Source organism: Lobosporangium transversale (assembly GCF_002105155.1).
Source record: "Lobosporangium transversale strain NRRL 3116 chromosome Unknown BCR41scaffold_6, whole genome shotgun sequence".
Taxonomy (NCBI): Eukaryota; Fungi; Mortierellomycota; class Mortierellomycetes; order Mortierellales; family Mortierellaceae; genus Lobosporangium; species Lobosporangium transversale.
Window position 1 is genome coordinate 148047 of NW_019028984.1, and position 15589 is coordinate 163635.

Genomic DNA, 15589 nt, shown 5'->3' on the forward strand with positions numbered 1-15589 from the left:
CAACAAGGCTTGCCAGTTTCTCTTGTGGCAAATTATTCCACTCCTTAGTAAGAGCTACTGCGAGACTGGGGAGATCTCTTGGTCCTCTGGAGCGCTTATCGAGTGCATTAGCGAGAAATGACCATACACGCTCGATGGGGTTTATATCCGGAGAACATGCTGGCCAGTCTGGAATCCTAGAGATGTTGTTATTTTCACGCCATTCTTTTGCTATCTTACAAGTATGGACTGGAGCATTATCCTCCATGAGAATGCCGCCCTCTACTTCAGCCATAAACCTGATTAGTTCAACTTTATATACATCTTCCACAAAACACTGCCCATCTCTACGACCTCGTTTAAATATAACCAACCGAGACTTTTTGGTTGATGTGAATGCCCCCCAGACCATCAAGGATGTTCTACCACTCTTGAAAGTGGGTATAAGGCAATCGTGGTCGTACTTTTCCTCCGCCGTACGCCAAACTCTTATCTTACGGAAATTCTCGCCAACTTCAAATGACGATTCATCAGTCCAAACTACCCGACTCCAATCTTCATTGGACCAACTCTCGTACTTTTTGGCAAAAGCCAGTCGCTTCTTCATATGATCTTCATTTAAGTATGGTTTTGGAACCGCGATCCGGCTGAAGATACCCAGTGAATGCAATATCTCTGCAACGGTCCTTGTGCACACTTTCTTCGCCAATTGATTGGTGATGTCCTTAAGAGTGGCTCTCCTTTCTCTCTTTGTGCAGCGCACTATGCTCCTGATATCTCTTTCACTCAGTGCTCTTGGTCGTCCTGGGGCGGGGGCGCGAGCGGTGGTACCTCTTTTGTAATATCTTTGAATAATAGTGTAGACCGTTGATCTTGATACATTACGTTTCAGCGCGATCTCCGCATCCTTCATTCCCGCAAGATGCATTCCAACCATGATAGCTTTATCCTCGATATCCAAATTTAAAGGCATGGTGGTTTTTTCAAGTTGTTATTGTTGTGAAAAATGAGAAAAAGAAAGAGAGAGGATGATGCTATCTTCGCGTCAATTATTTTCTAAATTTATTTTGCCGTATAATTTTTTCATGTGACTGTACAACAGGCAAGTTCGATCAATTTGGCAAGAGCGACTCCCATCATTAAGCACCACCTTTGGAGTTCTTCTACTGAGCTGAATCATATTTACATCAGGGACCAAGCTGCCGTAAATCAGAGCAGCGATGCTAGTTAGGCTACGTTGGTCGGGAACAAGAATTACTTGTCCATTTTTTGTTGTTTATCTTTATTGTTGTTTCTGTCTACAACCTTCCTGATCTCTGAAGGTGTCTTCAGGGCACAATTGTTACCTCTGATTTGCTGCCAAAAATCAGGTATTTTTCTCGACGCCACAAATTGACGTGTCTCGCGGCCATAGTTTATACTTTTCATCTCCATCTTTAATGTCAGCGTTTGCTTCATTGCCATCTACTCTTTTGTCCTAGACAGCATCCATTTTAGAACATAAGAGATACCCTTCCCCTAGCGATTTCTTTTATTTTATTTTATTTTATTTTTTTTAACTCATTCTCTTCGCTTCATCAATTATCCTTTCCTCAGCAATGAATCCTGCTAGAGGACGCGCACAGCCAACTTCACACTTGTCCCTGAAACGGACTCTTCTCCGCTCTGCCCTTGTCCTCAGCGCTGCTCTTGCTTGTGTCAGCGCAGTTAAGCGCGAAGACTTTAAGACATGTAGCCAGAGTGGTTTCTGTGCCCGTAACAGAGCTTATGCTGACTTGGCAAAGGAAACTCCTAATTGGATGTCGCCTTTCCAGTTGAGCTCTTCTTCATTAAAGCTTCAACGTGGAGTGCTTACGGGGGATTTGATCAATACCCAGGAAGATACCCAGGCCTCGTCAAAGCTAGGATTGACTTTTGAGCTACATCTGCTGGAAAATGACGCTGTTCGTGTGCGGATCAATGAACGTGATCCTGTTCATCCCCGATATGATGGTGTACAGGATACAGTTCTGGTCAAGCCTTATGAGTTTGCAAAAGATTCAACTTATCAGCGAGTTGATACGGACAACGATGGCATCTTCACCATTCAGTATGGAGCCCAGAATCAAAACACAGTCAAAGTCAGCTCTTCACCTTTCAAGATAGAATTCTTTGTCAATGGTGTTTCAACCGTAGTATTGAATGATGAGGGTCTCTTACGCTTGGAGCGTTTAAGAGACAAGTCAAAAGAGGGAGGCGATGACACCAAACTAGTCGATCAAGCTCCAGAAGGAGGTGAAATCAAGATTGAGAAATCTGAACTGGAGCGTAAAATGGAGGAAAATCTTTGGGAAGAAACTTTTAAGGGCTCTACAGATTCTAAACCTAGAGGTATGATGATAGCTTTTTCAGAAACATGGATTTATTAATCCGTCGGATGATTGGACGATAGACTAATACGAGAACGATGGATATTATTATCTCAATGACATAGGTCCCGAGTCCTTTGGTCTCGACATCACATTCTCAGGGATTCAGCATGTCTATGGTGTACCAGAACATGCCTCCAGTCTATCACTCAAGCCAACAAAAGGCGCTGGCGCGGCCTATAGTGATCCTTATAGGCTATATAACCTGGATGTTTTCGAGTACGAGTTAGATAATCCAATGGCACTCTATGGATCGATTCCCTTTATGCTTGGTCATAGCAAGAATAGTACAGCGGCTGTATTCTGGATGAACGCTGCTGAGACATGGGTGGATGTGGAGAAGACCCTGAGTGATGAACAAGACTCTGGAATCCTCTCTTGGATCAAGGCTAAAAAGGTTGCCCTGAAACCATCGACTAAGACCCATTGGATAAGTGAGGCCGGAGTACTTGATCTTTTTGTATTCTTGGGTCCTACACATCGTGATATCTTCCATCAGTACACTTCCTTGGTGGGCACAACAGCTCTTCCTCAAGCATTTTCAATTGCATATCATCAGTGTCGCTGGAATTACAATTCACAACAGGATGTGACTGAAGTTGATGCTGGATTTGATCAGCATGATATCCCGTATGATGTCCTCTGGCTAGATATTGAGCACACGGATGGCAAGAGGTACTTTACTTGGGATCATGCTAAGTTCCCCAATCCTGTGGATATGCAACAATCACTTGATGCAAAGGGCAGAAAGATGGTGACGATCATTGATCCTCATATCAAGAAGGATGACAACTACTATGTCTCGAAGCAAGGCGCGGAATTGGATATCTACATCAAAAACAAGGATGGAGAATCTTCATTTGAGGGTTGGTGCTGGCCAGGAAATTCACAATGGATTGATTTTTATAACCCTAAAGCAAGGGACTATTGGGCTTCCCAGTTCGCATATGACAAATATCAAGGTTCGACCAAGTCTCTGTTTACATGGAATGATATGAATGAGCCCTCTGTCTTCAGCGGGCCAGAAATCACTATTCCCAAAGACGTGCTTCATTATGGCAACGTAGAGCATCGCAATGTCCATAACCTTTATGGAACAATGTTTGTAAGTAGAGATAAAAAGAATTTTATCTTAATTTTCGCCTACAATATCCATTTATATTTTATGAAGTGCAGCAGTTTATTTTTTTATTTTTTTATTTTTTTTTAAAATAGCATTCAGCTACAGCGCAAGGGTTGACGCAGCGCAATGAGACAAACCAGCGGCCTTTTGTTCTTTCTCGCGCCTTCTTTGCTGGTACCCAGCGATATGGAGCCATCTGGACAGGTGATAATATGGCGACATGGGAACATTTGGAGGTTGCATCTCCCATGCTGCTGACAATTGGATTGTCTGGTATTCCATTTTCTGGAGCAGACGTAGGAGGGTTCTTTGGAAACCCTGATGCTGAGTTGTTGACTCGTTGGTATCAGGCTGGAATCTACTATCCTTTTTTCCGTGCCCATGCACATCTTGACAGTAAGCGTCGAGAACCTTGGCTCTTCGGAGAGCCCTATACATCGCAAATTCGTGATGCTATCCGTACTCGCTACTCTTACCTGCCATTCTGGTACACCCTCTTCCATGAAACTAGCGTCGATGGAACTCCCATTATCAGGTAAAATCTAGTCAAGTGCTTTGAGTATTATTATTCTTATTATTCTTATTATTATTCTTATTATTTTTTTTAAAAAAAAAAAAAAAAAAAAAAAAAAAACTTTTACTAAGATTTGCAAATTTATATATATAAAAGACCTATGTTCATAGAATTCCCAGAAGATGAAGCAGTCTTCGCCCTGGATAATCAATACATGGTCGGAAATGCACTGTTGGTCAAGCCAGTAAGTAAGCCTGGCGTAACCGAGTCAGAGGTTTACTTTGCAGGAAACGAAAAGTGGTTCGACATCAAGAGCTACAAGTGGGAGCAAGGACCTGGTGTCAAGAAGGTAGCATCGCCTGCGGACAAAATTCCAGTCTATCAGCGTGCTGGAACGATTATCCCCAAGCGTGAACGACCTCGCCGATCCTCCAAAGCCATGGAAAATGATCCCTTTACGCTTGTTGTTGCGCTGAGCAGTCAAGGCGAGGCATCTGGACGGATTTATCTGGATGATGGGGAGAGCTACGGATATCAGCAAGGCGATTTTATTTTACGTGAGTTCCGTGTATCTAATGGAAAGCTTTCATCTCATAATCTGAAAACGTTCAACAATAAGCCCTCCGATTTTGTGCAGAGGATAGGATCACTTCGGATTGAGCGTCTGGTGATTGTTGGTGAGGAAAAGCCGTTGACCAAGGTCACTGTGGGCGATAAATCTGTTGAGTTTTCTTCACAAAAGATAGTGGATGGTAGTTATGTCTATATTGTGAAGGAGCCAGGAGTGGCCATAGGCGAGGACTTTGAAATCCTTTTAAGATAATTAGCACGAGTAATTTAATTGCGACTATTCAAAACAAATAAAAATAAACAAACAAACAGTCCGCGATACGCGTTCTTCGCAGTGTTGTTATTTTCTTCTCCATTACCTTTTTTATCTTTCTCTTCGTGTTTCTTTTGAGTCTGGACTTGCAGGGATGGATCCAGATACAGAGTCAATGCTAGTGTCAACCTGTTTGGCACTAGGTGGATTCGAAGATGTGTCCACAGACATGGATGACGACCGGCAGGAGTATGTCATGGGCGACGAATGTCTAGGTAGAGTCGCAATGACATTTAACATGAGGGACAAGCACAGTTTATTTTGACCATCCACGAGACTAGATACAAACAATACTTTTTTTTTTTTTTTTTTTTTTTTTTCTTTTGTAGGATGTCTCAAGGACATTAAGAAATTCATCAAGTATTATGATGAGCCAGGCGATAACGTAGTCCTTACCTTCCTAGGAAAGATGAAAATACTTGAAAAAGATCTGATCCCTATCATACTTCTTAATTCGCCTGCGGAGGATAACCCTGTCAAGGAGCGACTTATCCTCGCTTGCAGTATGTTTCCACTCTATTGTTACTGTTATTGAAGACTACAGATAAAGGATAGGAAAAGCGAGTTTGTATATCAACAGAAAAAATGTTTTAATTACTTTTTTGTGTCCTAGTTGAGTTGATTGTGCCTATGACCTGGATTATTGATTACAAAGAGTTACAGAAAATGGTAGCGTCTGAAGAGGACAACAGTCTTGTGGGGAATCTCCATCAACGGCTTGAATTATTGCGTGAATACAAAAAGGCATTTTTGACACCAGGAGTTCTTCAGGCGGTGTTGTCAGTTATGGTCAAACCTTTGGAAGTATCGGAAAGGCTGAGGACTACAAGGGATTTTGCAATCATTCGGCTAGGTCTGTCCTTGCTCCGTAATCTAGTTGCGATCCCAGATGCTGAGAGTAAAACGTCAGGAACCATGGATCAATATATCAGATCTATTATGCAGGTATCACCGAAATTATAGTGCCAATTTAATATGGCAGTGTGGTGCTCTTTTATTATATATATATATTGAAGTTGTTATCTTAAACAGCATTGTATTCTATAAATCAATAGGAAGAGCTGATTACAAGATTCGAGAAGGAGGGTATCACCGCATTGCTCATCTTCCTTGCATCTTCAGCATCCAATCCGAAGTATTCGGACTTCAACGCCATGACCTTGGAGATCCTGTATTATATGTTTATTGGAATTGATCCCGAGGCCCTACTTTCTACTGCGTCGGCAAGTCGTTATCCTATCGTCTTATTTCTGACATTTCATGAACAATATGACTAAAACGCTTGCGCTAATACGTTGTTATCGTATCTTTAAAAAAACAGGAGCGGAAAGCTAATGCACAATTACTGGAGCTGCTAAATAAAGAGGAGAAGGCAAAAAGTATACAGTCAAGTGCTGGACGGAAACGACATGATCGCTTCGGTACAACTGCTGAGATTCGTCTGCAGGTAAGCTTTATTGCATTACGACAAGACGTGCTCCAATCAAACTTGGCCACATTATTGAATATATATCATACTTTTATGCGATATCTAGGACGGGTCAAGGGTAGTTTTGCATTCAAAAGGTTCTCTTTTCAAGTCCTTTGAGTCACAAATAGATACCAGCAAAAAGGCAAAAACAAGGACTAAGCGCCATAAGGTATACCACTGTTAAGGAAAAGAATAGCAAATTTATAACTGGCCCTTTTTTTTTTTTTTTTTTTTTTTTACAAATAATGACTTTCAATGCACTTTTATTTTATTTTTCTTAGGAATTTGATGAGTATAAGAAATCTATCAGAAGCACAGGATTACGCCAATTGCGAACCTTAGCAGAAACATTACTAGGGAATGGCTTTAATGGTATACATCCTATAAACCGATGATGGTTTTTTTTTTTTTTTTTTTTTTTTTTTTTTTTTCGTTGCTTACTAAGCAGTTCGTGCTGTCGCATTGTCTTGGCTTTTAGCACTGTTTGGCTCACTGCATCGCGATATCGAGATGATGAGGGAGAAGATAAAGGGCTATCATCGTCCTCAATATTATTATGTTATGGCTTTTATGCTCAAATTTCAGCGTCTCTACCTTGAGCACGTCGAGAAAGAGTATGCGGAGCAAAAGAAACAGGCACAAGATCGTGCATATCAACTCGAAGGCGTTGAGAAGGCTTACCAAGATGCGCTGCAAAAGTGTGATTATGACTTGATTGCGGTAGTAATCGATAAAACTTGCGTCTTTCAGCTCATTGGATACCTTCGTGATCACATGGATATGAAGTTCAAGGATAGGGTAAAGTCATAATGAATCATTACTATTGGCTTTATTACCATATTGTTCACTCGAGTCAAGTTGAGCTTGCTGGTTCTTACCTTTTGGCGTCTGTCCTATTATTTAGCAATGGGACGAAATCAGGAGAATTATAAACTGTTTTCAGGAAATGGTGAGCTATGAACGTTGTTATTAGTCGATAATTGTCAAGCATATAACTTGCTGATGCTCTGAGTGGTTCAACTAACATTTATGGCTTTGCAATCTTGCCTTGCTTCTGTTGGCAGCTTATGACTCTTTATGCAATGACCAAATCGCCGAACGAGGATTATCGTGATGCATCGGATATTGTCCAAAATAATTTGTATTATGAGGATTCCACCCTTGAATTGTTTCTGAATCTTGCAAGGCAGTACAGCACCCAGTCTCAACTGTAAGTTCCTTTCATTTTTGCGATGTTGGATAATGATGATCTGTAGCGCGGCTCTCTGATGTATTTATGAATTTGATTACTAGGTATTTGCACACTCTGGTCAGAATGATCCACATTCTTCTCAAAACTTTGGAGAGTTATTCGAAATCTAAGAGCCACATGTTCATTCTTAAGAAAAGAGCTATTAAGAAACGCAAGGATAAGGAAAAGAACGATGCGGGAGTCAAAGATAATGAGCATCAGCAAGCCGCAAATGTTGGTGATGGTAACCCAACCCAAGCACAAAGCGAGGCTCAACCCATGCAAGATGTCCAGCAGGAGAGTAGTCAAGCCGAAAAAGAACGTGAAAGAACAGAAGACGATGAAGAGAACGAAGCAGATATCCCAACCCACACAATGCATGAGCACCAGTTTGTATTCAAGGAGTTTGAAAGGGTATATTTGATTCCATATGAATGTATTAGGCACGCTAGAAATCAATTATATTTCAAAATGTTGCTAATACCTTTTTTTTTTTTTTACGTCTTTTCATTCACTCGATTTCAATGATAATGTAGAGATTCGCAACCGAGAGTGTTATACATACATATTGTGCGTTCTTGGAAAACTTTCATGAGTTGGATGAGACGCAACTTCACTGGGCTGCATCCATGTTTCATAGAATGGCTGTTAATGCAAAGAATCCTGCGATTTTTTACAAACTCTCGACTCTACATCTGTTTCATACAATCCTCCAAAGTAACCATCCCGATGCGAAGAGAGATATGGTTCCGCTCATTTCATATGTGTTGCATCAGTTCTTCAAAAAAATGAGAGAATACCCTCTATTGATGGTAGAGGTCTTTTATCAGAAAACAAGTAAAACTTGTTTGGACATCAATGTCGGTAGAGAGGAAGCTGAAAAGGCCAAGAAAGAGATTTCGGAAAAGAGAGAGAAGAAGTACGGCAACTTATTCAAGGCGGTTTCCTTTGAACACTTCCTTGAGTTTATCTTGATAATTAATAAGCAGAGCAGTTATTCTAACTTTCTTATAATTTCCAATACACCATTTTGTTACATTGCTTCCTGGTTTGTCTAGACTAATGGAGACAGAGCTCAAGATAGATCCTAACCAACCAGAGTCTGAGCAGATCAAGATTGCTGTTACTGCTCTACTTGATGAAGATGAAAGAGAACTTGTCGAATGGGTCGTTGAGGTACGTGAATGCTATTGGCTTTTGTTGTGCTCAAGCGATAATGTAGTATTTTTGAAGGATCATGTTTTAGGGAAAAAAAAAAAAAAAAAAAAAAAAAAAAAAAAAAACTCATTTGCCTTTATTTCATATTTTATCTTTATAGCTTCTTAAAGATGCAGTGGCAAGGCGGCATTTGATGACCTTCGATTCCGAGAGTGAGCTGGAGCAAAACCCTAGTTTGATGCATTCTATTGAGAGCGTTGAGGATATTGGTATGTCTTTAATATCAACCATTTTGTACACGACGCGTGAAAGAGTACTTGTTTTGAATACCATTCAAACCCAGGCTTCCCGCATGTACACTTTTATCTAGCAATCGTTCCGGATAACCCTGCAAGGCAGCAAGCGATCCGAATTATGCCTCGCTTTCGACTCTTGCTCAATCTACTTCAATTCAGGAAAGAAATAGGTAGGGAGAGGTTTTTTTTTCTTTTTTTTTTCTTTTTTCTTTTTTCTTTTTTTGTTCATAAATATTTATATCTCAACTTTTGATTTGTAGCGCTCGATGGCATACACTACATTATCCCAAAGGCCATCCCAACTGACACGTTATCGCAGAATCAGGAGATCATTGAGTCTGTCCTTGAAGAAGATCCCAAAAACTACAGTCATTATGATTACTCTGCATTGATTCAAAAGATTAATGCATCAGCAAAGAAGAAACCGAAGAGGCGAGATGAATCTGGCGAAAGAAGGGAGAGGGAGGCAGTGGTTAAGAATCCTGTGGCGTATCATTCAGCGGAATATGTCATTGATTCCGAGGATGATGATGAATCGTATTTTGAGGCCGAGAAGCGACTGAGGACACGAATCGGTGATGAGTTTCAAAGGGCGGAGGAGAAACAAATGTTGATTAATGCAAAGAATGAGTTACTCAAGAATCAAAAACGAAAGAAAAAGCTCATTCCTGAAAACGAATCCAAAGGAAAAGGGTATTATGAAGTGGGAAAACAGCTGAAGGAGCGTCTTCAGGAGCATCATAGCACAATGGCAATGGGAGAACAACGGGAGCATGAGAACAATATGTTGCAACAAAGACAATACCAAGGATCTGGGCTCTTGAGGAATATGACAAAGTCAAATAAGAGAGTCTCCATCTCACTAGCAGACGATGAAGATGAGGAGGAAGTTGTAGAAGAGGAGGGGGATGAGGAAGGGAGAGTTAGTCATCTCTTCCGATTTAGCGATTCGGAAGAGGATGATCAAGCAACACGACCTGCGCCTAAAAGTCTTAGTGATGTCGAAAGCAACGCTGAGAGCGATGACAATGGCAAGACTTATAAACTATCGAGAGCTCTTCCACGACAGCAGTATGGCGTCCGAAAGAGAGTAATTCTATCAGATGATAGCGACAATGATAAAGGCGGTAGTGAGAATAGTGATGGTGACAAGTCAACAAGCGCACGGACGGGGTCATTGACACAGCGGCTGGAGGCACAGACAGCGGTAAACAATAAAAGAAGGATTATCCTGGCCGACTCTGATGTAGACGAAGACGAGGGTATGGCTGAAGATAGATATAGTGCAGGAAGGGGCGTGCTTAGTAACTTATCAGCTTCAAATGATCGACCCGCAAAGAAAAAGGCAGCCATCGAAGATAACAATGTCTTTTAAACATGCAAGCATGCACAGACAAAAAAAAAAAAAAAAAAAAAAGAATGCCATTAATCGCACACGTATATACAGCCCCTACAAAATAAAACTGCTTTCTTGATTAGTGACACTCTCGTTATTAACACTGATGAAGGATTCATTCGGCAGGGTCAAAGACTTGATTTTTTTATCTCTTTTGCCACCATTTATGAATGTATGGGACAACTGACGATGCAGTTATATATTAAACTGACAATGAATTTTTATTTGGAGTGATTGAGGTGCACGTTCAAAACACTTTGACATTTATTGGATCGCGTGAAGACAACTTATGATATATAGAAATATAAAAATATACAGATATACAAATATATATTTTGTTCGACTCAGGCTATTTCAGGGACGTTGAATGAATGAAACCGTTTGTTGCATGTAGCGATGGAATTGCCCATCCTGCACGAGGCTGTAGTTTTGATGGTTTGAATGCACAGACAAGAGCGAGCTTCGTGCATAGCTCTGCAGGCCTAAGAGAGTGGGCAGGATAAGGAGATCTCTAGGCAACCGCAGCATGCTGGTCATGCGACAAAGACTCGAGATCAAGAAAAAAGAACAATAGAGGCTGCAGCTTTCTCATTATGAAAGACACTATCGCCATATAACCATGGCAACGTCAGAGAGATCTTTTATGTTATTCTTATTTTGATTCCCACAATGGGTAGTATGGTGTTGATGAGCAGCTGTGAATAGAATATAAAATAATGTGAATAAATAAATAATAAAAAGGCACCAAACTCTTCGCCTGTCTGCCGCGAAGCAGACAGCCCAGGGCGCACCACGTGGAGGTGGCCTGGCTGCGTGTCCCCCGGACCAGAAGCCCTAGGGCGGTCTATCGACACGTACCATCTTCGGGCCGACGATGGAGCCCGTTGGAGAGAGGCTAGCACTCTTGAGCGTGCTAACACACCGCTTTAGAGGCCGTTGGAGATTCAAAAGAGAGCGAAAAGAGAGGTCTTTTTATACATTGTCAGGACCTAATGACTTGCTTTCTTTTCATTTGTTACCAACCTTTGACATGGTCGATCGATTGCGGGACCTTTTTTTCGTACGAAAAGCGCTTCACAATTTGGAGGTTTTTTCATCTTTTTCCAAGAAAATGCTAATGATATTGAATGAAAATGCACTTAATTTCTCTTCATACAGTGAGATATCGAATAAGCATCCACATGGCTATAATCCTGTCTGCTTTTGTTTCTCTCTTGGCATCCAAGGCGATCTGGTTTTTTAAATTTTATCTGCACGTCTTTGCTAGGCTGGTCTGTGCTCTCTTACCGTCTAATTCTAATAGAGTTTACCTGTTTGTTTGTTTTGGTTTGGTGGAAAGACAACAAAGCGGAGTAAGTGTATTTACAAGTGTGGAGCTGCAACCTTAAACAAAAAAGACCCTGAGAAAGACATTGCTTGTCTTAATGTCTTGTTGTCTTACTGTTTTGAATGCCAGGATAGTCATGGTGGTCGATTCCAATACAAAAGTAGACAGCCACACCATCAAGGCAGGCTGCTTACATAATTGGTAGCGATCGATGACTGCTCTTTACAGATAAAAAGCAAACTGTTGACCATTCTTGTTCAACGTTGATGGCGAAAGAAACAAAGATAAAAAAAGATATCGTGGCTCTAAATCCCGGCAAAGAATTTCCTTTCTATCGTCGCTATCAAGTGAAAATAAATAAATAAGAAAGGGAGTGAAATCTATGAACTATACTCCATTCGTTGCTGTGTCCTGAGTGTCCCCTCACCATCCTATACTTATTTTATTTGGATGAATCCTATTCTATACCTGCCTAATGATGACTTTCTGTTGAAAAACAGGCGTTCATATCGATGAGCGGTCAGTAAGTTGATTAAGTGTCTTTGGTAGAGACTATGCAGGGGCAAGGTGGTATGAATTGTAATGTAATAAAATCACACCTTCATGGACTATGATAATGGGTGGTGTTTTTTTTTTTTTTTTTTTTTTTTTTTTTTTTTTAATTTGGACCATTTTCACTTTTATTCCATCTTCTGCTTTATTCATACAATATATCTTTCATTTTACGATCTTTATCTATAGTTTGCTGATCTGTCGCACGACGGGAATGTCTAACTGCTCACGCATCGACCCAAACTCGACTTGGATAAGAATTTGGTCACTGCCAGTCCATACTGTCCCTGTCGGGGGCAGATACCGCACATGAGATAACGCCAGGTTGAGTTGTGCCATGCTGACAGCTTGTCCGAGATCCATCTGAACTCTTTTCGCACCTGCACCAGACGAGTTCATGACAATGGAGCCTTCCTTTACCGTAATTAATATAGATGCCTTTTTCAGCGCTAACGCTGCATCATCTTCAAATGGTGAAGATGACTGCTGTTGTTGATCTCCGCGCACAAACACCGCATCAATGCCTCTGAATGTACCTGGAACTTTGGCTAACAAAGAGTCCTTGGGCGAGACAGCGATTAGTGTTGATGGCACATGATAGTAAAGAGTCTTGGGCCCTTGAAGTCTCGAGCTGTTAAAACGATGATTAGTGGATGTTGCTGGGAAGAGATCTAGGCTCCAGATTTTGAATGCTGCAGCAACCACACTTCCTTCTTCGATTTCTTTTTTGTTAGTGACTTTCCCAAATAAATGAAGGCCAAACCCGTGTTCTTCCAGGCTTAAGAGCTCGTCTTCAGCCTTGTCGGATTTCTGAATGGCTGCTACAACCTCCTTCCAGCTGTATGGATATAGCGCCTTCCGAGGCAAAATTTGAAGCCCATTCTTCTCTAGCGAAATCCTGTGTGTCTTTACATATGTCGTGAACGCCTTTGGTCCCCCGCAGTTGAAACATTCAGGATCATAATTGGCACTTGTGAAGACATTGTTGGCAATCTGCCTGAACATGGATCTTCCGCGCCTGAATCGCATTACACCGTTGGCTAGATAGGTGTTCTGAGCATCCAGTGTCCACGACCGATCGCTTTCGGTGTCGGAGATATCAGATCCAATGAATTCTGTGATCCTATCGCCTGGAGGCCGGATCCAGAGCGCATCTAGGTCCATGTACAAGCCGCCATACTTGTACAGAGCCACCAAACGTAAGTAATCTGCCAAATGGACTGGAAAGAATACGCTCTTTTTTCTCCATTCATCCGACTTTTGCAGCCATTCTCGTGTTTCTGGACCAAAGTGCCATCCGTGCTGAAGAAGTAGTTCCTTGGAAAAAGACAGGATATAGATTTGGTAGCCCTGCCGGGTATAGACCTCAAAGAACTTGGGAGGCAAAGTGTTGGATAGAACTATAAGCACTGCATTCGGATTGTGGATAAAGAGCGATTCAATCGCCTGATAGTGGCGGGCTTGCCAAGATATTGCGGCGTCTGTTGTCCAGATAGCCCAGTGAAGTCGAGACCAGTCCTCCGTATCAGAGAAAATGCTACTCTTGTCGCTTAGGATGCCTGGGATGATCCAGTCTGGAGAATTTCCCAGAAGCGGCATGGTGTCTTTGATGTCAACTGTCAAACCATCCTCAAGTTCACTAGCTGGTTTCAGGGGTGAAATGCCCATTGCACTATCACAATTCAGTCCGCGGTCTTTCCAATGACCTCCACTACGATTATAGCAAGAATAACATGGAGCGCAGCGATCTTGCCGAAATCCTGTGCAGAGTGGCTTCTTATCGATCACGTTCTTATACATGTTATGCATGGATTCTAAAGACTTGAGTCGTTCACCAAAATGTTTAGCGATCATGTCGTCCTCACACACATCCCATTGTTGAATCCTCCTATCGTGAACTGGCTGGATATTGAAAGCATGGAGCCAAATACCGATATTTTGATCCTCATATTTAGTAAATATCCGTGGTCCTGGATAAGTCAATAACGTAATAATATCTCGAGAGAGGACATAGAAGGTGTTGGCAACAAAAGGCGGGTAAATTTCTAATTCACTTTCATCGCTCTTGACTTTGGTATCGGGGCTTGCAATGGGGAGCATATTCCTAGAAATAATTAAAAACGATTAGAAGAGAGTGATGAAACATTATACCCACTTCTGTAGAAGCGCACAAAGAAATGAGGGTAAAGGATGCATACCGGAAGGTTAATCCTTTCCAGTGATAATGCAAAGGTCCTTTCATGATGAGTTCGTTCGAGACTGTGTCCCATCTGACGAAGACATCGTCATCAGTCTTACATAAAAAATCAAACTTGAATCTGTTACTCCATTCCAATGCCTTGAAAACTTTATAACCGCGGTCTTCCTGTGCGTCGGATACAGGCAGTAACAAAATATCGTCATACTTTTGGAGCTCAGCACTGATTTTGGCACCCATTTTATTTCTAGCATGGCTGCTAGGGGCCTCGCCCAGGACAAATTTGTAGGTGTAGGCGAATCTCGAGGAGGATGGAGGCAACAGTTTGAGCGTTGTATTTCTGATTTCCTGCCGCCTCTGGGATGCTTTAGGCGCCCAGGAGGATAAAATGATGATCAAGACCTGGACTTGTGCTGCTCCAATTACCAACTTTGCATCGCTGGTAGCCGAAATCCCTGCCACTCCACCGGTGGCGATAGCCTCTGCTGTAGATGGTCGCATATTGTTTTGATATAGAAGCATGATCATGGTGATGAATGATACGATTCCTCCAGGAATCAAGACTGTCCTATAAATCAATGACTTTGCATCGCGCCTCGGTTTAATCTTTGCTTCCAATTTGTAGTGCCCTTTGACTCTGAAATGGAGGATTTGGATGATTTGGATAACCGCTAAAATGGCGCAGATAACCATCCAAGGCCAAATTGGCTCCTCGGCACCAAAATAGCTGACGAAGAAGACGACTGAGAACCAGAAGAATGTTCCTAATGTGAACAATCGGATCATAGCAGGTCTTGGCTCATAGTGAATGAACCAGCGACGGATCAGACTGTTAGAGAGCCAAAAGCTCCAAAGCCCGCCTAGTAGACACTATTAAGAACGGTACCAAATATCAACATACTGTTGGATTTCCCGCAACTTTGCAGCCATTGGCCCGTCCATATCGTTTCACATCAATCTATTGCCTTGAGCAATTAAATGATCATACAACCAAGCGCATGCCTGCTTACCCAGAGGGCACCAACGTAGTTGTCGAGAGCAGAGCTCTTCATGG

General features: G+C 41.8%; 3 protein-coding genes across 3 annotated transcripts; 2 read left to right on the forward strand and 1 right to left on the reverse strand.

Moving 5' to 3' along the window:
- Positions 1–1577: 1577 nt before the first annotated feature.
- Positions 1578–4847, forward strand: BCR41DRAFT_301067 (glycosyl hydrolases family 31-domain-containing protein; the record flags this gene model as incomplete). The annotated part of the gene is made up of 4 exons (XM_022020608.1): positions 1578–2349; positions 2453–3492; positions 3603–4045; positions 4181–4847. The coding sequence occupies 4 exons, from the start codon at positions 1578–1580 to the stop codon at positions 4845–4847; spliced, it is 2922 nt and encodes a 973-aa protein (XP_021884350.1).
- An 89-nt stretch (positions 4848–4936) lies between these two features.
- On the forward strand, positions 4937–10458 carry BCR41DRAFT_347588 (timeless protein-domain-containing protein). The gene is made up of 16 exons (XM_022023127.1): positions 4937–5122; positions 5237–5410; positions 5521–5852; positions 5963–6130; positions 6229–6354; positions 6443–6547; positions 6660–6750; positions 6857–7176; positions 7283–7327; positions 7443–7588; positions 7672–8023; positions 8146–8528; positions 8668–8785; positions 8928–9036; positions 9138–9233; positions 9324–10458. The coding sequence occupies exons 1-16, from the start codon at positions 5002–5004 to the stop codon at positions 10436–10438; spliced, it is 3801 nt and encodes a 1266-aa protein (XP_021884351.1). The 5' UTR covers positions 4937–5001; the 3' UTR covers positions 10439–10458.
- Positions 10459–12521: 2063 nt separating this feature from the next.
- On the reverse strand, positions 12522–15587 carry BCR41DRAFT_368147 (galactosyltransferase-domain-containing protein; the record flags this gene model as incomplete). Its single annotated transcript, XM_022026359.1, has 3 exons — positions 12522–14442; positions 14537–15405; positions 15546–15587. 3 exons carry the CDS (start codon positions 15585–15587, stop codon positions 12522–12524), a joined length of 2832 nt encoding a protein of 943 aa, XP_021884352.1.
- Between the last annotated feature and the right edge of the window lie 2 nt (positions 15588–15589).